Raw genomic sequence first — 20,047 nt, 5'->3', positions numbered from 1 at the left:
AGGCAGAATGACTTACTAAAGCTCCCCAGACGTTTTTTTAGGGTCACTTGTCTCTCAGGTCCAATCGAAAACGTGGCGATGACTCTGGCAACCAAGTGTCTCACAGAAAAGTCAATTCCAAGCAGCAAGTATTGACCAAATCCCTAGGACTCGGTTGGGCCCCCTCCACCACCCACGCCCTCGTGCATCGGACGCCTTATTTGCCTCTCTGAGCCTCAATCTCTCCATCTGTACAGGGGATACTACTAATTCACAAAGTTGCTTTGAGAGGAAATCAGAAACATACAGAAACCCACCAGCACAGAACCTGGAACTAAACTGTGCTTAATAAACGCCCACAAATGTTGGTGCCTCCTGTCCCAGAAGCTCTTTTAATCAGGAGGAAATTCACGATCTGGAGGTGGGGGGTGTAGTATAAGGCTCGCCAAGGAAACAGGCTCTGTGATGCTCAGGGACGTCCGTGGGAGCACACGTTAGCTCGGGGAGGATCCTTTGGTGTCCCGTGCCCCTCTTTGTGAGGAAGTATGACATCTGTCTTAGATTCTGCTGATAACCCAGCACCTAGCGTGCACCCTGGCACATTGGAAGTATGTTTTACTATGACAAACCTACTGCCAACATAATACCCAACAGTGAAATCTGAAACCCTTCCTGCTAAATTCAGGAACAAGGATGCCCACTCTCATCACTTCTACTCAGCATAGTCCTAGCCACAGCAGTCAGACAAGAGAAAGAAGTAAAAGGGATCCAAATTGGAAGGGAAGAGGTAAAACCGTCACTATCTGCAGATGACATGAAACTCCATAGAGAACCCTAAAGTTCCCACACAAAAACTGTTAGAACCAATAAATTAATTCAGCAAGTAGCAGGATACAAGATTAATATACAGAAATCTGTTATATTTCTTTACACTAATAATAAAATATCAGGAAGAAAGTAAAAAAAAATCCCATTTAAAATCATATCAAAAAAACAAAAAACAAAAAACCCTAGGAATAAACTTAACCAAGGAGGTGAATGACCTATATGCTGATATAAAACAATGGTAAAGGAAATTGAAGATGATTCAAAGAAATGGAAAGCTATCCCAGGCTCTTGGATTGGAGGAATTAATGTTAAAATACTACCCAAAACAATCTACAGATTTAACGTGATCCCTATCAAAATGCCTATGACATTTTTCACAGAACTGGAACAAATAATCCTAAAATTTATATGGAACCACAAAAGGCCCAGAATTGCCAAAGCAATCCTGAGGAAAAAGAACAAAGCTAAAGGCATAACCCTTCTAGACTTCAGATTATACTACAAAGCTACAGTTATCAAACTGTACTGACACAAAAACAGATCAATGGAACAGAACACAGAGTCCAGAAATCAACCCACATGCCCATGGCCAATTAATCTACAACAAAGGAGGCAAGACTGTACAATGGAGAAAAGACAGTCTCTTCAGCAAGCAGTGTTGGAAAAGCTGGATGCCTACGTGTAAATCAATGAAATTAGAATACTTCTTCACTCCATATACAAAAATAAACATAAAATAGTTTAAAGACCTAAATACAAGACATGACACCATAAAACTCCTACAAGAGAACATAGACAAAACATTCTCTGACATAAGTCAATAAAATGAAAAAAATCCACAGAACAGGAGAAAATATTTGCAAATGATGCAATCAACAAGGGCTTAATTTTCGTAATACACAAACAACTCATATAGCTCAATAACAAAAGAAACAAATAACCCAATCAAAAAAATGGGCAGAAGACCTAAACAGAAATTTCTCCAAAGAAGACATACAGATATATGGCCAACAGACACATGAAAAGATGCTCAAAAGTGCTAATTATTAGACAAATGCAAATCAAAACCATGATGAGGTATTACCTCATACTGGTCAGAATGGCTGTCATCAAAAAGTCTACAAATAATAAATGCTGAAGAGGATGTAGAGAAAAGGGAACCCTTCTACACTGTTGGTGGGAATGTAGTTCAGTGCAGCCACTATGGAAAACAGTATGGAGGTTCCTTAAAAAATTGAAAATAGAGCTACCATATGATCCAGGAATCCTACTCCTGGGTACATATCCAGAAGAAATGAAAATTCTAATTCAAAAAGATACATGAAACCGAATGTTCACAGCAGCACTATTTTATAACAGCCCAGACATGGAAACAACCCAACTGCCCATCAACAACTAAATGGACACAGAAGATGTGGTACGCACACACACACACACACGAATACTACTCAACTGTTTAAAAGAATAAAATATTGCCGTTTGCAGCAACATGGACGGACCTAGAGAACATTATGCCTAGTGAAGTAAGTCAGAGAAAGACAAATACTATATGATATCACCTACATGTGGAATCTAAAAATAACGCGAATGAATCCATATATAAAACAGAAACAGGCTCACTGATATAGAAAATAAACTTCTGGTTACCAAAGGGGAGAGGGAGGGAGGGAGGGACATATCAGGAATATGAGATTAACAGATACAAACTACTATACATAAAATAGATAAGCAACAAGTGTTTACTGCATAACACGTAATTATATGCAGTATCTAATAACCTAAAACGGAATGTAATCTGAAAAAAATAACAATAACTTTTCTGTACACTTGAAACTAACACAATATTGTAAATCAACTATACTGCAATAAAGAAAACAAATTTTAAGTGTTTTATCAATAGCTGAGTGAATGAATAAGGTCCCTAAAACTAAAGTAATTCGATAGGCATTTGTTAAATAGTCAAAAATGGAGCCAACTTAGCTCTAAGACCAATGATGCACGTACCTCTCGGTTTTCTGCAGTAAACCTATGACGGCCAATAATTTCAGGGGTGATCTCCATTACATCAAAATAAAAACCTGAAACAAGACCAGGGAGAAGTTAGCTATCAGTGATCAGAAACGGGAGATCAGGTTCTAGGTAGCTTTAGGAAACAGCAGGGTGAGATGGCCCTCTATCTCTGTCCCCCAGGCCCCTCGCCCCCTGGATGGGACCTGTGAGTACTCTCAGCAGGACAGAGGGCAACTGGAAAGGCCTAGGCTAGCTTTTCTTTAGCTTTATTGATTTATTTAACAGAGGTCCTGGGGATTGAACCTAGGACCTCGTGCATGCCAAGCATGCGCTCTACCACTGAGCTATACCCTCCCCGCTCTGGGCTAGCTTTTCTTAGAAGCAGTTCTTCCTACTCTCACCTGGCAGCCCAGGCCACTAGGCAGCTGCCCCACTAACCCTAAAATGCCAGCAGCAGAGGTTTCACCAAGGGAGGTTTGTCCCCTCCCTGCTCAGAAGGCCTGCCCCCAAGCTGGGCACTTCTCCTGACAGGACCTCGTGTCTGTGGCAGAATGCTGCATGTGGGGGCACACTGGGGTAGAGCGGGCACTGGGGCTGCCATGTCTGATGCCACCAGGGGCTTCAAGGGGCACAGGCATGGCTCCCTTTGGCTTCTCCGCGGCCCACCTCTCCCTGTACTCAGGGGGCCGCAGGCCCTGCCCCTCCCACCAGCAGCTGCTGCCCCTTCACAGGCCCGGGCACCCCCAAACAGCCTACCCAGGTTTCCACTGTTCCCCATCTCCGTGGACTGCAGTGCCTTGGAGAACTCACTCCAGGAATGGGAAGCAGACTCATCACGGATCTTCTCTCTCATGAGGGAGCCATTTTTAAAGCTGTAGAAGTGCATACAACCCTGAGGGAAGGACCCAGGGCTTGCTGACCGGACCCAGGGGTTTTGGTGAAAAGTCTCAGGTAGAGGGGTTGCAGGTCAGGCTGGACCACAACCCCAGCCAGGGCACAGACAGGGATCTGAGGTTCCTCCTCAGGTGTCAGGTGCAGCACACGGCCCTGGGAGTCACCAGGAAGCACACTTGTCTTGGGCTGTTTATAGAGGAGGTCACCATGAAAGAGCCCAAGGGAGAGACGGACATGTGGTTTCAGCACATTGTACCATCTGGACAAGAGCAGGGCTGGCTAGATTTACCAGACCCACATATTCTCCAATGGTTCTTGGAGCTTAGAGGCCAGAAAAACCTTCCTCAGTAGCTTCCAGTGGGTCCCCAAATGCCTGTTTGAAGCGTTCAGAGCAGACCCTTTCCATGAGAATGGTCAGGAAGCAGGACATCCTTACTACCATTAGTCAAAGGTCCACCACGTGCCAGACACGTCATACCAACACTGTGAAGTAAACCTCTTATTCTCTGTTAACCAGCAAAGTGTGGCTCAGATGGGCCTCAGGCCACACAGGACACAGCTGTTGGGGGTGGGATTTGTAGCCGGGTTTGGGAGAGACTCCAGGTCCTAGGTGGCTTCCCACCCAACGCTGCTCTCGGCAGTGAGTCCCTGGGGTCCCCGCTGCAGTGGAATGACCTGTGGGGGCGCCACATGGCCTTCCCCACCCAGCCTACCACAGAAGCGCCATGTAGTGCTGCGGGTCCACCGGGCTGCAGAAGATGTGGCCTTCCAGGGCGGGCGTGGGCTCCTGGAGCCAGAGAAACAGGGTGTCGCTGGTGCCCAGGCTGACCTGGGGAGGGAAGGGCAGAGGTGAGGTGCCTCCGTCTCTGCCCAGCTCCACCCGCCCTGACCCTGCCGCTTCCCTCCTCACGCTGCAGACCTCGGAGTGAACATCACCTCCTCAGAGAAACCTCTTCTGACCCTCCCACACCAGATGAGTCCACAGTCAGCTGCTTGGATTCCGGTCGATTTTCTAGAACTTACCACAACAGCCTCTAACTAATGGTTTGGGTGATGACTGGTTCACCAAACCCAGAAAAGCCTGGGTTATGTCTGTCACCTCAGGAGCTCACAATCCTCTGGCCTGAGGTCTGACCCTTCTGCCACTGTGCTCGCCAGGTCTGGCCACTGTCAAGGCAGGCAGGGGACTGTCTGCTCAGCAAAGGCAGCTGCGCTTTAAGAGAGGAGATGTGGACAGGTCCTGGGGCCTGGGTCTCCCTGTCTCCTCCCTCAGCTGCCTTTTGACCCTGGAAGCTCTTGACAGGCACCAAAGATGCTGCCAAGACCTAGCACCCTCATCCCCAGGGCAGAAAGAGCTGAGCCCACCTGTGGGTGTAAGAGGTCACCTTACCGCAATGTCACCTTCCTCCAGCCTCATGCCGGCCAGTGACGCTGAGAATGGGAGGGGAGGCTGTGGTTAGCTGGAGGTCACATGGGAGATACAAAACAAACCAGTCACCCCCCGAATGGGAGCGCAGCACCCACCTCCCACCCCAATCCACAAGCTAGGGTAAAGTTAGGAACAGAGTGACCTGAGGGCTCCAGAGGCCCCAAGGGCCAGCGGGGGGAGTCTCTGTAGTCAGGGCCTCTGACTTGGGCTGGGAAAACTCATCTAAAGGGGTCCAAACTCCCCACCCACCGTCAGGCGCTCCCAGGAGTACAGAGAACCAAGGGGGCCAAGTCAAGACACCAGGACACAAATGGCAGAGGAAGACCACGGCAAGGCAGGAGGGAGGGGCTCTCCCCTACCACAGCGGTATGGAAAGGGGCAAGGTTTTGTTGACTGTCCCCTTATGTGAGGCCCACGACAGCAATGCTTACCTGCCTTGCTCACTGATACACCCCGGAACTGGAAGAAGGCCTGCCATGGAGCAGGTGCTCAGTAAACGATGAGTGAATGAATGGATGAATGAATGAGAAACGTGGGTTGGAACAGGTGTCCTCACACATTGCTCCTGAGGTACAATCAGCAGGGTGTGTCGGAGCCTTGGATTCAGGAATCCTACCTCCAAGAGCTTGTCCCTCAGGGACAAGGGACAAGATAACGTTTGCACTGTCTAAACTCTGGAAGCCATGCCTACCTCTGTCTGCCACCTCCAGCCGAGGGAGACGGACAAGGTAAATGCCAGAACAACAAAACCTTAGACAACCACTAGGGATGTTGCATTAAAAAATTGCCCTGGTTTGTTCAAATAAAGTATGTTTATTTATGGGCATAGAAAAAGAAGGTTGGAAGGGCAGCCCTCAAAATTGTAACGGTGTTATCACTGGGTTAAAGGATTGTGGATGATTTTTACATCCTTCCTTTGGGTCGTAGTATTTAAAATTTTTGTCAGCAATGAGAAGATATCCTTTGTGAATAAGAAAAAAAAGCACAATACAAATGCATTATTTAAGACAGCAACAAACTGAAGGTCAGACTTAGGGTGGACTGGCTGAAGGCTATCTGGTATCTTCAACAGCCTGAAACCACAGTCCAAAAGGAAAGATTAGGAGGCTGCTTCCCTGTCGTTCTCTCTCAACATGCACAGAATCTCACACTTCAGGGTTTAAAAAGCAGGACCATGATTCTCCCTGACACTCTTCTAGTTATAATAGAGTAGGTGTAAGAATATGCAGTCTTCTAATGAGACTTGATGAAGGTATTTTCATTTTGAAAGGAAAACAAACATGGCCCACAAAGTGTAGAACTGTCCTGAATTAGTGCTTGTGCACCGACCATTCTGGTCTTTTCTGAGGCAGACTGGACACCCCCCAACTCTTACAGCTGTCGGGAACTGGGAGCTGCCCCTCAAATCAGGCCACTGTCCACCAGCCTGTCTCCACTTCATCTCGGCCGGAACACTGGGGGGGGGGTCCTGTTGTGTTCGTGTTTGTGCCTTGACAACAGGGCTCTGTGTGATGTTCCACAGAAACTGCTCAAGCACAGGGAGGCCCTCGCCCGTTCCCCCCAGATGTCAGAGTGGAGGCCGTCCCAGAAGGGAGGGGTCACAGCCTGGACACTGGCACAACCACAGGAGTGGCGGGGACGTCCTCACTGTGCCCTCAGCCCCAAAGCAGACCTGGGAGCACCACAAGTGTTATTCATAGTGGTGCAGAAACAGGAGTGGCGCCGACTTAAATGTTTTTTTCCTGATCACAACAGTGCACACAGATCCTGCAGAAAATATGGACTGTCATCACCAGCATCATCATCAGGAATGAATTTTGAGACCTTCAGCTCCACCCCTAGACACATGTGCCTCTCTTTTTATTTTTGCTGTCCACATCCTTCTCACCTGTACAACCGGAGGAGGGAAGTACAGAGAGGCTGGTGGCCATGAAAACCAGGGAAGGGCTGAAGTCAGACCCCCTCCTCCACCGCGCAGCAGCCCAAATCTCCCCTGGACCTGAGACTCAATTCCTTCAAGCAGGAATGGCTGCCGAGGATGGCGATTTAGGGTTGAAATGTCAGATGAAATAGAGGCCGCTCAGAAGTCAAATTTGAGTTTCAGAGAAGCAGTATCTGGGACACACTTACACTGAAAAATCATTTGCTGTTGTCGGAAATTCAAATACTGCCTGGGACATATTTACACTGCATAATCATTTGTCATTCTTCTGAATTCATGTTTAACTGGCTGACCAATATTTGTTTTCACTCTATCCTGCAACCCTGATTGGGAAAAGGGCTGCAGAGGTGGGTGAAGTCTAGTGGTACTCGGAGTGGCCACTGGCCTTTTCTTTTGAGACCCGACAGCCCCTCCAGGAGGGATCTCAGGAACCGCCAGAGGAGAAGAGGGGGAGGAAGAGGAGACAATGTGTTTGGATGGGGAATAAGTTATACCTACAGGTCAAATGATGGGGCAAAGCCTGAAAATTGGGTCCTAGAGGAAGGGCTGGAGGAACTGAGATTTTTTAGCTTGGAACAGAAAAGGCAGGTCAGGGAGGGGTGTTCACGCCTGTCTGCCTCAATCACTGATCAGTTTCATCTGATGGGGGCAGCCCTCCAAGGCTCCGGGGGCAGAGTCGGGGCCAAGGTGGGGCAGGCACAGGAAGTCAGAGTTCTGGCCAGCAGTGGGGCAGGCGGCCAGCGAGGCAGGGCCTGCCTCAGCAGGCTTCACCAAGAGGGCGACTGGCATTCTCCAATGTCTAAGCAAGGATCAAGGCAGGCTACACGGAGGGCAAAATCCCATGAGGTACTCACCTGGGTTGTCCCCAGTGAAGGCCACCACTTTGCATCCTGGAGAAAACCCATAGCGCCCAACATAGTAGGAAGAAATGGACCCCTGAGGAGAGAAAGCGGGTACGCTCTGCTGAGGCAAACCCCGCCTGCTCAGCACAGCCGTCCAGCCCACACCTCAGGCCACAGCAAGGTTACAGGCCTGGATGAAGCCTCGAGTCACATCACACGTGTTGCAACCCAGGGACATCCCTCCTGTTCACAAACCGCCAGGAGCCCAGCACAGGGCTGGAACCATGAACGTGAGGTCATCCCACTGCCTCCAGATTCAAAGCAACTAGAACAAACCAGCCTCTAATATGGACTAGCACTGTATGCTCCAAATTTCTGGATCTAGCTTTCTTTGGTTTTTTTTCTTTCTAAATAAATGGAGGAAACCATTAAACAAACTCATGGAAGTAGATAACGCCTTACACACACGCCCAGCAACCAGATTAAAAGTAATCAGACACGCACGTGCAGAGGTCAATGCTCTAAAGAAAATAAACCAAGAAAAGGCACTGTGAGGGGGAGACTGCCAGGAACTACAGCTCTCAGGGTCCCTCCAAGAGGGGCTGTGGGATCAGAGGGCAGGGACACCTTCCGTACAGACCTACAGTTTTTAGAAAGCATGGTTATGAAAAGAAAGCTTTTCTTCCCCTTTCCCTTTCTCTCAGTTCCAAAGTTTAAAACAAATAATGGAATTTCTTGTTGTCTAGGAAGAAAACCTTGCTCCGTCCAGCAGAATTTTGGATTCACATCAGAATAAGCCATCTACTGCCTGCTTCAAGCTTCAGTGGTGGTCTCTAGCCCCAGGATTTCAACATTCTGTGTATTTTTCCCTAAGGTGTGCAATCACCCAGAACTTATACCTTCGATTGTTTTTTCCTATTCTAATAAATCTTTAGTGCAATTTTCCTAAGTCCACCTCCCCACCCCATCACCACGAGGCAGGAATCTATACACACAGCTGAGTACCTGAGTGCACGGCCCTTATCCAGACATTTCACTTACGCCAAACACTTGTCTTATACTAGACTAAAAGTCCCCTGTGTGTATGCCCGTGTGTTAATGAATGGGAGTGTGTGTGTGTGCGCACGTGCACCACACGCTTCCCCAGTAGCTGCCAGCTGCTCTCAAATGAGCCACATCACTGGACAGAGGACCCACCACGACCGAGCAGGATGGCACCGCCGGGCCGAGCTTCTCCTCCAAATGAGGTGCGCAGGCTGCAAGACAGGCCCGCGACCAGACTTTGTCATGGATCCGCAACAAATTCATTCCAGAACCTAAGAGGGAAGGCACAAGAAACAGAAATCTTGAAAAGGGTTCTTTCATAAAAATGCGCAAGTCTGGCAGAGGGCAGATCATTCTCTCCCAGCAAATTCATACCTGGAGTTCCTTCCCGATGGAAATGTACACAGTGTCCCTGGGTCCCTCTGGAACCAGAGAACCAGAGGACCAGCAGGGCCCTTGAGAAAACATGGCCTTACCTCCTCCAGATGTTCCTTAGAGGCTCAAATCCCACAGTTACCCTCGAAACCTGCTGCTCTGAGACCCGGCCGGGGGAAGGGAGCTCCCAGCAACGTCGACGAGGACTCTGCGTGTCCCCTGGGGTTCAAGGTGTCTGCTCAGAGGCAGCCCTGGTGCTACATGGGTCAGCCCTCAGGGATTTCCCAATATCGCGTCTTACTTTTCCTGGAAAGCTCTCAGATGCCTCTAAACGTCCAAACGCTCATCGCTAAGATCAGCTAAGTTTTCCCTAAAAAGATCTACTTCTCCCCAGGCTTTGAAGGGGGAGAATCCAGAGCCCAGGTGGAGGCAGACTGGGGGCCGCACACTGCTGGGGTCATTCGTCCACGTGAGACAGCCAGACAGCTGGACAATTAGGAGGAACTTGGGAGGGGACAGGGAGGGGACAGGGTGGAGGCCCACTTGCGGGTGAGCTCAGGAATGTCTGGAGCAGTGGCGTGACTTTCCCCAGCAGCAAGTGCTTCACAGCCCAGGGGAGTGCGGAGAACACAGCGGGACACAGGCTTAGGGTTCTGACGGTCTGAGCTCCCAGGAGCTGGGTTCTGTGCTGGAGGGCTGGGAGCGAAGCTTGGGGACCATTCCTTAGTCACCTTACTTTCTCTCCCTGAAAACTAGGACAGTGTCTGGCACACGACCGCACCCAAACATTTCAAGGCTCTCCCGAAGGTGCCCTCCCAGGCCAGGGCTTTTGCTCCACACTCTCCTCCCTCCTTGGTCATCCTTTCAGTCTGGCCTCAGCCAAGAGCTCCTTCTGCAACCTCCTACCGGCTCTCCTTCTGCACTGGCATTATCTGCATTTCTTCTTGTCAGGGTTTTGACTCCAGAAGCTCACCACTCTTATGCAGTCCCCAAAAGTGAACAAAAGCATCAATAAATGACTCCCTGTGAGAGCTGGGCTCCAAGATGGCCCCGGCTCGTCCCCGAGTCCTGGTGGTCGCACCTTGTGTGGTCCCCTCTCCCTGTACCCTTCGGTCTCTGTGACCAGGAACAGGGCAGAAGTAAGGTATGCCCCTCCCAAGATTAGGGTGTAGAAGACTTTGCAGCTTCTGCTCATCCCTTGCTTGGGGGAGTCCCGCTGTCATATGGGGGGCCCCACGTGGATCCTCCAGCCCCAGTCAAGGATTTAGATGACCATGCAGTGCTGGTTGCCAGCCTGACTGCCACCTCATGAGAGCCTGAACCAGACCATCTAGCTAAGCCGCTTCCAGATTCCTGACCTTCAGAAACTGTGAGATTATAAACATTTATGGTCCTCGGCTGCTAAGCGCTGGGGTCACTTGTTACACCGCAAAAGATAACTGATACACTCCCTTCTGGGCAACAGATGATAGAGCTGGAAGACCAGCGCCCACTGGGGTGGCTGAAGCTCATGCTGCCTGCACGCCCGCTGAATAAGCCAGCACCCTGCATTCTGACGACTCACCATCGCTGTGATCAATAGGGGAGTAAGACCCAAGGAACAGGGAAGCAGCAAAACTACTGACCAAGGAAATTCTCTGTAAAAGAGAGAAACACAGGGAGATGTATGATTCACTTCCATAAGCAACTGAAGACTTCTGATACCCACACAAGATGACAAGAGTTTTAAATCAGTGAGGGAAGTGGGAACTTTGAGCAAGATATCCCAGTGATGGTAGAAAGAGAGGAGCCCAGATAAGAGCATCCTGAGTGGCTGGAATACCAAGAACTGACTCCTTGGGAGAGTACCTCGCTCTGCAGTTTCTGATGGGCCATAAAACCTTATGGAAAGGCAATGCTTAAGAAAGCTGGTTTTCCTCCCAGAATCCACATGCCGGGGAGTGTGGTGCCCTGACTTCCTTCCTCCATTTCCGTGGTCTTTATATCTAGTCACAAGGGAAGTGGGATGCATGGTCACAGGCCTCAGAACCAACAGAGACAGTCTTGAGGGCTCGGAATAAGTAGAGTGAAAGCTGGTCCCTTGGAAGCCACAGACCCCAAATGTGAGCAGGAGGAACTGACAAGGGGTTTCCAACGTCAGTCTGAGGGTCTGTGCTTCCACAGGGGAATCACGGGCCCTTGGACCAGTGGAGGGAATGCCATCCCTCCTGTCCCCAGCTGGGCCACCTTTGTTCCACACACAGAACTTGGAGAATTTTTATCACTCCTTCCACCCAAAACCAACATTAACGGCTCAAGTCGCAGAGCAATCTGGAAACTTGAATCATTAAATAATAAACTGCAGGTTAACTTTAAAAAAGCACTCTGGTTTAAGACAAGCTGATCATTGTCTAGTTACTCAGAGATGACAGTCACGAGCCGGGATGTTGAGCTGCTTCTCAGGGGACACCGTGTGCTGGCTTTCAGCAACTGTGGATCAAGGAATGAACCTGGGTTCCTGCCATGCAGACTGTGGTTGAAGGGTCACAGCTGGAGACACATTGGTCCAGCTTTACAAATTTCCTAAGGAAACCCTGACCCCACACCAGCCAAGGGCCCGGTAGCCATCATGCATCAACCACAGGAAACTGAGTGGACAGAGCCTACCAGGCACCCAGACCTCCTACTCAGTTGGTCCCCTTGCTCCCATCACGACCTGACCTCCACCCTTCTGGTCAGGAGAGCCCCTGACTTCCCTTTCCCACAGCTCCATTCTTTCCCTCCTCTTTGGAAAAAGCCTGACAATAAGAAAAAAGCAAACCCAATGTATCGTTTTGAATGCTAATCAATATTTTCAGCCAATGCACAGGAGATGTATTTATGCTGAAGGCTAAGTATTACAAAAGGAATCCAACTGTGACTTTGAATCAAAGAGGAACATTTAACCCACCTCCGTGTGTGAGTAGGCCTCGGGGTTCTGCTGGTAAATCTTTGCGATTTGGTTTCCTGTAAATCGCTGGAAAAAGAGTGCAAATTCTCAAAAACACAAATCCTGGATGAATGATCAACTCTACAAAGTGAGGTTGGTGTAGCATGCTCTGAATATTAGTCAGTATAATGAAAGCTTAAAAAGGCCTCAAGTCTGGAAATGCTCGGTATCTGCTGAACACCCTTAGTAATAAAAGCCTCACTCCTCACACAGCACGGTGTCTGCTCTGACCAAGGGCACCCGGGTAGGGGACTTGTGTATTTCCCCACCCACATTCTTCCTACTTTGGGTGGCCCAGGTAGAGGCTTGGACCTCCACTCCAGGGAGGGCCACGTGACCCCAACTGGGCCAACAGCAGCCACCCTGTGGGATGGGGTGGGACTGTGGCTGAAGCCAGGAAAGAGGCATTCTTATTTTTTCACTTTTCCAGGAGCTGCACTGAGCATCTTAGGTGCCCTGATTCCTTTCAGCTTCAAAACTGCCCAAAATGTAAGTGTTATTTTTACCTCCAGGTTAGAGAGGATGAAACCGAGGTGCCGTCATCACCCCCACACACATCCCAGCTGAGTTCACCCCTCAGCTCTGACCTGGGAACAGTGAGAGAGGGCCTGCCCTTGCTTGATGGGCAACAGTTGGCCTTGCTCAGAACCAGGGACCAGAGTGCCCAGTCCTGGCTCCATGGGGCCACACTCACATGGCCTCGCGGGATCCCCCCAGGGGCTGTGTCCTCCCAGACACCCAGGGAGAAGGGCTCAGAGTCAGCAACCAGACCTTCCTCCTGGACCAGCCCCAGTTCCCAGCCCCTGGTGGGCGCTGCCCACCTCATAGGCACGAGACCCGGTGAGGCTGCTGAGAGCCTGGGCCCCGCCCACGGCGGCCTCCAGCTGGCGGCACTGGGCTGTTGTGCTGGAGTCCATCCACACCGGGCAGTCAGTGATGGAGAAATAGGCCTGGAAGGAAGGGGCAAAAGCACAGGCGTGAGCTCCACCTGCTGATGCTGGGGGCCACCTGGCACTGGCGGTCACACTGTCCATCACAGCCGGCTTGACGCCTCTCCCCTGAATGTGACCTTGGAAGACCCCTGGGCAAGCCCTTCGTGCCCAAACCTCAGGCTGCCCCAGCAGGGTCTCTCCCCAGAAAGCTCAAGGTTGAATGTTCTGGCGCCTGAGCTGCTCCCTTGGCCGGGTGTCCCGGGAACACCCCAAACATCTATATATAGACAGACATCTATATACTTACCAAAAATTTTAAAACTGAATTCAACAAGCACTTTTAACAAAACTCTGGTACCAAACTCCGTACGTTATCTTAACAGTATCGCAAGCCCAAAGCATGGCTTGGTAACGTAGGTTAAATTTAAAGCAAGGCACTGAAAACAAGTGACACTAGAAATGGGCAGGTAAGAGTGTTTGTGAGGCATGTGGAGCCTGGGAGAAGAGGAGAGGCCAGAGCCTGCCTTCCCAGCATCACCAGGAGGCATCATGCCCCAGGGGGAGAGTCCTGAGCAGGGAACTCTCCAGGGTCGTGCTGGGCTGGAGGGAACCCATGTGATGAGGGCTGTTAGCACCTGAGCCTCTGTCCAGACAACAGGGATGCCCACGGCAGGCAGCCAGGGCCGACCAGGCTCCAGGACTACTGCCCAAGCCACCTTCCCACAGCCTTGAGGATGCACAAAAGCCCCAGACTTCAGGGCCCACAGGCCTCTCCCCCATCTACATATAAGTTTCTCAGACTCCCACGACACGGCCAAAGTTACCTGTAGCTGCTCATGTAACGGGAGGTCTGGTGACAGGCTTGTCAGCACCCGGCTGGCCCCGGCCTTCCAGTACACACTTCCATGTTGCTGCCGAAGGAAAACCCAATCCCATGTTCATGCGGCCACACACCTGTGTCAGCCTCCTCGAGACCCAGGAAGACCCCAAACCACACACCCAAGAACTGGGCTCCAAGCCTGCCCCCACCAGTCCTAAGTCACAGAGCTCATCGCCTTTATGAGACTCGGTTTTCATCTCTATAATACGGGAAAGTCTGCCTGCTCACCTCAAACCTTGCAGGAAGGATCCAGGAAAGAATAATTGGTCTGAATTTTGGTGCTTTTGTAAAATTGTATTTTTGTAAAATTGTAAAAAATATACTGCTCACACTATTACCTGAAATTCACTCATTCATTCACTTACCCAATCACTCATTCAACAAACGTTGATTGATTACGCCTAGCATGGGACACACGAATATTATCCTTATTTTGCAGGATACTCAAGTTGAGTTAGGGAAAAGGACACAAATGGACAATTATAAAGCCCTGTTAAGTGCAGCGACAGGGCCATGGGAACACAGAGGAGGGGCGTCTAACCAGCTAGGGGTGCAGGTGGGTAGAAGTGGTCATGATCATCAGGAAAGGGCCCCTGAGTTGAGTGTGGGTTCGCAGAGAGTAACCATGGGGAGAGAGGCTGGCAGCTGCAGGGAAGGGTGGCACTCTCAACCCCGGGCCTGAGGCTGGGGCAGGAGGTGGGGGGATGGGAGGGGAACGGGGCAGCCTCAGCCTTGACATCTGTGCTCAGGAAGCTGGGGTTTATCTTGGGGTGGTGAGAACTCTGGGTTGGCAGGGGAGGACATGGCCAGGGCTAAGGGCAGGAAAGGGCTTGTGGGAGTCAGGGAGAGGGTAGGAGGGAGGCAGGGAGGCCAAAGCAGAGGCCCAGAGGAAAATGATGGGTACTAGGCCTGGGGCAACAGAGGCGGAGCTGGAAAAGAAGTGGTAGACTCAAGAGTCATGCACAAATCAACAGGACGAGGGGACCACTTGGATATGGGGCTGGGAAGACGGAGGAGTCTGGGTTGTGGCGCTGGGTGGACAGGTGAATTCTCTGAGAAAGGGAACCAGAGGAGGAGGACGTCTGGGGAAAGATGGAGCGTTCAGTCTGGAACATGGTAAGCGTGGGGTGTTCCCAGGACACCCGGCCAGGGGGGCAGAGGGACGCCTCAGAGGGAGAGGGTGTCCAGGCCTGGCGTTCAGGGGAGAGATCTGGACAAGACCACCAGGGACTCTGTCCTGCTAGGTCAGGGGGCAGAAGAGGCATCTTCAGAAAAGTCAGTAAGCAGTCTCTCACAAGGATGTGAAGACATGCTAATCCAGCGTGGAGCAAAGTGATTCAGAGCACAAGGATCCTGACCACCACCCCCAATAGCTGTGTGACCTCTGGAAAGTGACGTCACCTCTTGGTGCCTCAATTTCTCTATGTAAATGGCAATGATAATAAAAGCAGTAGCTAAAGCTTAAATCAAGCTTTTAGGGACTGTCTTCTGTATTTAACACTCCCAATGACCCTATGGCAGATGAGGACAGAGGCACCAGAAAGCTGGACGATGTGCCCTAGGTCACTGTTTGTAAATGGCAGAGCCAGGGGTCAAACTCAGAGCCCCTGCGCGAACACTGCACGATTCCACCAGGTAACATCATTATGAGGATGAAGTTAGTGTATGCAAAGTGCTCAGTACCGCCCCCAGCATACACAAAGTGTTCCCTGTTCTTTGTAATTATGACTCATATCTCTACTATTAAAACTGCTATCGTTATTAGTATGATTTCTGACGTTGCTTTTACTTCTAAGAATCAGAAAAAGCAATTTTGTGTCCCCAAACGGTCATAATAAATTCATGTCAAATGCTTCCTCCATCCCTTTAGAGGACCTCCATCCACTTCTTCCTCACCCAGGGCCCTAATTTGCATAACGCTTAGTCGTAAGAAGTGTCTCAGATCCTTTTGCAAGGAGGCAAACTATACGCCCTCTAAGGAGAAACAGCTATAGAGATTTTCACCACAACAAAATGTGCACAGTGGCTCTCAAGAACGAGCACCTTCCCTCGAGGGGAGCTGCCACACCGGCACTCACACAACTGCCCGAGACAGCGAACAAACCTGGCCCGCCCCAGACAAGGCAAGGACTTGAGAGAAGTCGAAGCCCGAAGCCTTCATCTTCTCCAAGATGATATCCAAAGCCTGAGAAGAAAAACAGAGCCCACCGTAACTGTCCCGAATCGCGGAAGCAGGCTAACACACCAGCGCTGATATTGGACTATAAGTGCTTGCCCTGACAGTGGAGATAAAGAAGGAATGGATGACTTGCGATTTGGAAGCACCAGAAACATCAGTTAAATGAGTAGGCATCAATCAGATAAAAGTGAGCTCTGCTCAAGATATTTTAAATATTTAAAACATATGAATGGAATCAGAAATCACCAGTCTTCTGCTTCTCCAGTTGGTGACTTCCAAGCACTCATGAAGTGCAAAAACAAGGTGGCTCAAATTTTGATTTCTTTCATTTGCATTTTCAACCCACCATATTAGTGATGTGACTTCACCGCAACGGAGAAGCAAGGAGCTCAGTAGTGGCTCCCAGCAGAACAGGCCTCCAGGCCCAGACCCCTGCGTCCAGGAGTGTGAGGTTGGAGGGAGCAGGGAGAGATGGTGGCCATCTGTCTCAAACTCCCTATTCCACCCTCCACCATCCAGTTGGAACTACCTTTCTGGCAAGACCCCAGGGATGGGATGGATGGTGCCACCCAGCAGAGCTTGACACTTCCCCAGGAATTAGACATTCACCCCAGTCTGTGTTTTCTTTAGGGTAGAGAAGCCACTGGAGCTTTGGCCTGACCCTGCCACCTCCATCCTTTGCTGGGAGGGTGCCCTGGCTGTGGCTGCCAGCTTGGCCCTGCTGCCAAGTCTCCAGCAAGGAGTGGGAAAGCTGGAGTCCAGAATGGCCAAGCTAGAACAGGTCCAGTCCTGAGGGGCTGCTCAGGATCAGAAATCACCCTGGTCTGAGCCCCTAGCCTGCCTCTCCACCCCCTGCCCAGCCTGTCTGGTGAAAATTCATCCTTTACCCTAATCCTCCGGTATGAGTCAGAGTCAGGCTGATAAAAAAGATACCAACCTTGTTCTCTTAACAGAAAGAATTTAGCACGGCGAATTAGTTGGGTAAGTCCTGGAGGACTGAAAAGGCTTTGGGCAGACACATTAAGTGCTGCCTTTGCTGGCCTCGAGTTTCAGGGTCTCAGGTCCCCTGCGGCAAATGAGGGGCCCTCGTCTGTCTGTGCTGTCCACACCCTGGTCCTGGGGCCCCCTGGATCACCCAGATCTGGCAACAGGCATCTTCCTTTCTCATTGGTTCTGAGCAGCAGGCTTGGCTTGGGATCGATCTGGGCCTGACGGGGCAGGTCACAAGCCACCATCCTGAAGGCCCTGCCCTTGAAATTGAAGGGTCTGGGACTGAGCACTAAGAGCCCAAAGGCCATGTTCGGATCTCAGGGTACAAGAGTGGCCACAAGGCCTGAATGCAGAGTTTTGGGGAAAGGTTTGCTCTACAGCATTTTAAAGGTGGTTCCTGGCAGGACCTTCCAGCTGCTCTGGCTTCAGACCCCGGAAGCCCTTTGTGAGTCCTCTCAGCTCAGGAGCACTGACACCAGCTGAGGCTGTCTGGCCCTAGGACCATGCAGACTTCATTTCCTCATGAGGACCTGGTCTTAACGGACGCTCTCATGAGCTGCCTGCCACCTTTGGGCTTCCTAGCAAGTCGCCAAGTCTGCTGGTGAGATGGGCGGGGAGGGGAGAGGGCTCACCTGGACCCACATCAGGACTGGAGAAGTCACTGTCAGCCCATCCTCGTGAACGTGAACTCCACCTTGAGTCCTGCAAAGCGGAACAAGAGAGAATGTGGGGCAGAGCATCGGGCAGGGGCCCAGCATTGGCGGGTCCTAGACACCGCCCACAGGATGAGCACCCGCTCCTCCAGGCTTGAGCTCGACACAGAACAGGCAAGATGCTGGGCAAGAAGGAAAGAGAAGGCACGGAAACGGCTCAGAAAGCACCAGCAAAAGCAAGCCTTCTATGGGAGGTAATGGCTCAGTGGTAGAGCATGTGCTTAGCACGCACAAGGTCCAGGGTTCAACCCCCGGTACCTCCACTAAAATAAATAAATTAATAAACCTCGTTACCCCCCACCAAAATAAAAACTAATCAATTAAAATGAAAAAAAAGCCTTCTCAGTATAAGGGGTTCGCCCTGCAAGGCAGGCACAGTGTCACTTAGTGCAGTGGCCATAAAGGGATAGAAAGTTTCAGGCTGGATGAGAAGCCCTCCCCAGTGCACTGAGTTTGGAGAGGTAGAGGGCGTGGGGCACACGGAGGGCTGCATCTGTGGGAAAAGCTCTTGGTTATCAGACCAGGGAATCCCTGGATTGCCCGGAACCCTGGCTCTCTTCACCCCCACAAGACGCTCGTGCAAAGAGCTGCTTTGATAAAATCGAATCCTTTCAACTATGAATTTAAAAAGAACAGGCTCAGACTCCATATCAAGGCATTATCAGAGGTGGGTATAGCTCAGTGGTAAAGCACATGCGTAGCATGCACAAGGTCCTGGGTTCCATCCCCAGTACCTCCATTTAATAGATAAATAAGTAGAAATTACTTTTTAAAAAAAGACACTATTAAACAAGATTATACTGTATATAGCACAGGGAAATATGTACAAGATCTTATGGTAGCTCACAGAGGAAAAAATGTGACAAAAAATATATATATGTACATGTATCATTGAAAAATTGGGCTCTACACTGGAATTTGACACATTGTAAAATTATTATAAATCAATAAAAAGTGTTATTAAAAAAAAGACACTGTTAGATAACCACATGATCCAGCCGTCCTATTCCTAAATACCTAGCCAAGAGAAATGAAGTTGTAAGTCCATGGAAAGACGTGTACACAAATGATCATGGCAGCCTTTTTTGTAATAACAAAAAGCTGCAGACAACTTAGGTGTCCCTAAGTCAGTGAACAGTTAACTTGAAGCACACAGGTGTCACAGAGTACCACAGAGCAGTAAAAGAAAAAAAACCTAACTATTGATGCGCACACCAACATGAGTCGGGACTCTCAGATGATGGTGCTGAGAGAAGGAAGCCAGGCACAAAAGAGTTCATATTACACGATCCATTTGTATAACATGCTAGAAAATGTAAATCCACTTCTCTGATCTGCAGAAGCAGATCAGCGGTGTCCCCAGTCCAGCGGGGAGGAAGGAACAGACTGTAAAGAGAAACAAGAATTTTCTGTAGGGGATGGTGTAAACAGTCCGTCTCTCAACCGCGGTGGTAGCTTCACAGGTATAGGTCTGCCTCTGGCAAAATGCAGTCAACTCAATTGTGTGTTTCTAACAGACGCCTCTTTGTGTGCTTAAATTATACTCAATCATGCTGATTAAAAAAAAAATACCATCACGAAAAAGGTAAAAAAGAGCAGCAAGCTGTCCTATAGACGGTAAAACTCACTGGAAAAAAATGCAAAACAGTTGAAAATTGTAACCAAACATCCCACCAGCTGTTTAACAACTGAAAACTGACAATTGCTGCTAAGAAAGAAGATTAGAGCTACCCCATAGCCCTGAAAGCGCCAGGTCCAAACGGTTTCACAGAAAAAGTCTACCGAACCTTTAGAGAACAAATGTTTCAAATACTATTTAAATTGTTCCAGAGTGCCTCAGGGAAGCAAAATTTTATGATTCTTTTTATGAAGTAAATATTAAATGAACACCAAAACCTAATAAATACTGTACCAAAAGTACAAGCAACAGAAGGAAAAAAAAAGATTAATTAGACCTTATCAAAATTAAAAACTTTTACCTTAAAGGACATCCAAGAAAGTGAAAAGACAACTCACAGAAAGGGAGGAAAATTTTGAATCAC

The 20,047-nt window shown here is 49.6% G+C and overlaps 1 protein-coding gene across 1 annotated transcript in view; it reads right to left on the bottom strand.

The window, feature by feature from the left end:
* XYLB (xylulokinase) overlaps positions 1 to 20,047 on the bottom strand; it is a 46,929-nt gene that overhangs the window by 18,928 nt on the left and 7,954 nt on the right. The window contains exons 3-14 of the mRNA XM_006200764.4: positions 17,925 to 17,994; positions 16,228 to 16,308; positions 14,068 to 14,154; positions 13,133 to 13,261; positions 12,273 to 12,338; positions 10,908 to 10,980; positions 9,122 to 9,240; positions 7,937 to 8,018; positions 5,102 to 5,142; positions 4,425 to 4,540; positions 3,574 to 3,689; positions 2,812 to 2,885 (exon numbers count right to left, since the gene is read on the bottom strand). Coding sequence (XP_006200826.1) covers positions 2,812 to 2,885; positions 3,574 to 3,689; positions 4,425 to 4,540; positions 5,102 to 5,142; positions 7,937 to 8,018; positions 9,122 to 9,240; positions 10,908 to 10,980; positions 12,273 to 12,338; positions 13,133 to 13,261; positions 14,068 to 14,154; positions 16,228 to 16,308; positions 17,925 to 17,994 — 1,054 coding nt within the window. The remainder of the gene's footprint in view (positions 1 to 2,811; positions 2,886 to 3,573; positions 3,690 to 4,424; positions 4,541 to 5,101; positions 5,143 to 7,936; positions 8,019 to 9,121; positions 9,241 to 10,907; positions 10,981 to 12,272; positions 12,339 to 13,132; positions 13,262 to 14,067; positions 14,155 to 16,227; positions 16,309 to 17,924; positions 17,995 to 20,047) is intronic.

Source organism: Vicugna pacos, chromosome 17 (genome assembly GCF_048564905.1).
Source record: "Vicugna pacos chromosome 17, VicPac4, whole genome shotgun sequence".
In the NCBI taxonomy this organism is placed as follows: domain Eukaryota; kingdom Metazoa; phylum Chordata; class Mammalia; order Artiodactyla; family Camelidae; genus Vicugna; species Vicugna pacos.
The sequence above is the reverse complement of the archived record's forward strand: the minus strand, read 5'-3'. Positions and strand labels throughout refer to the sequence as shown.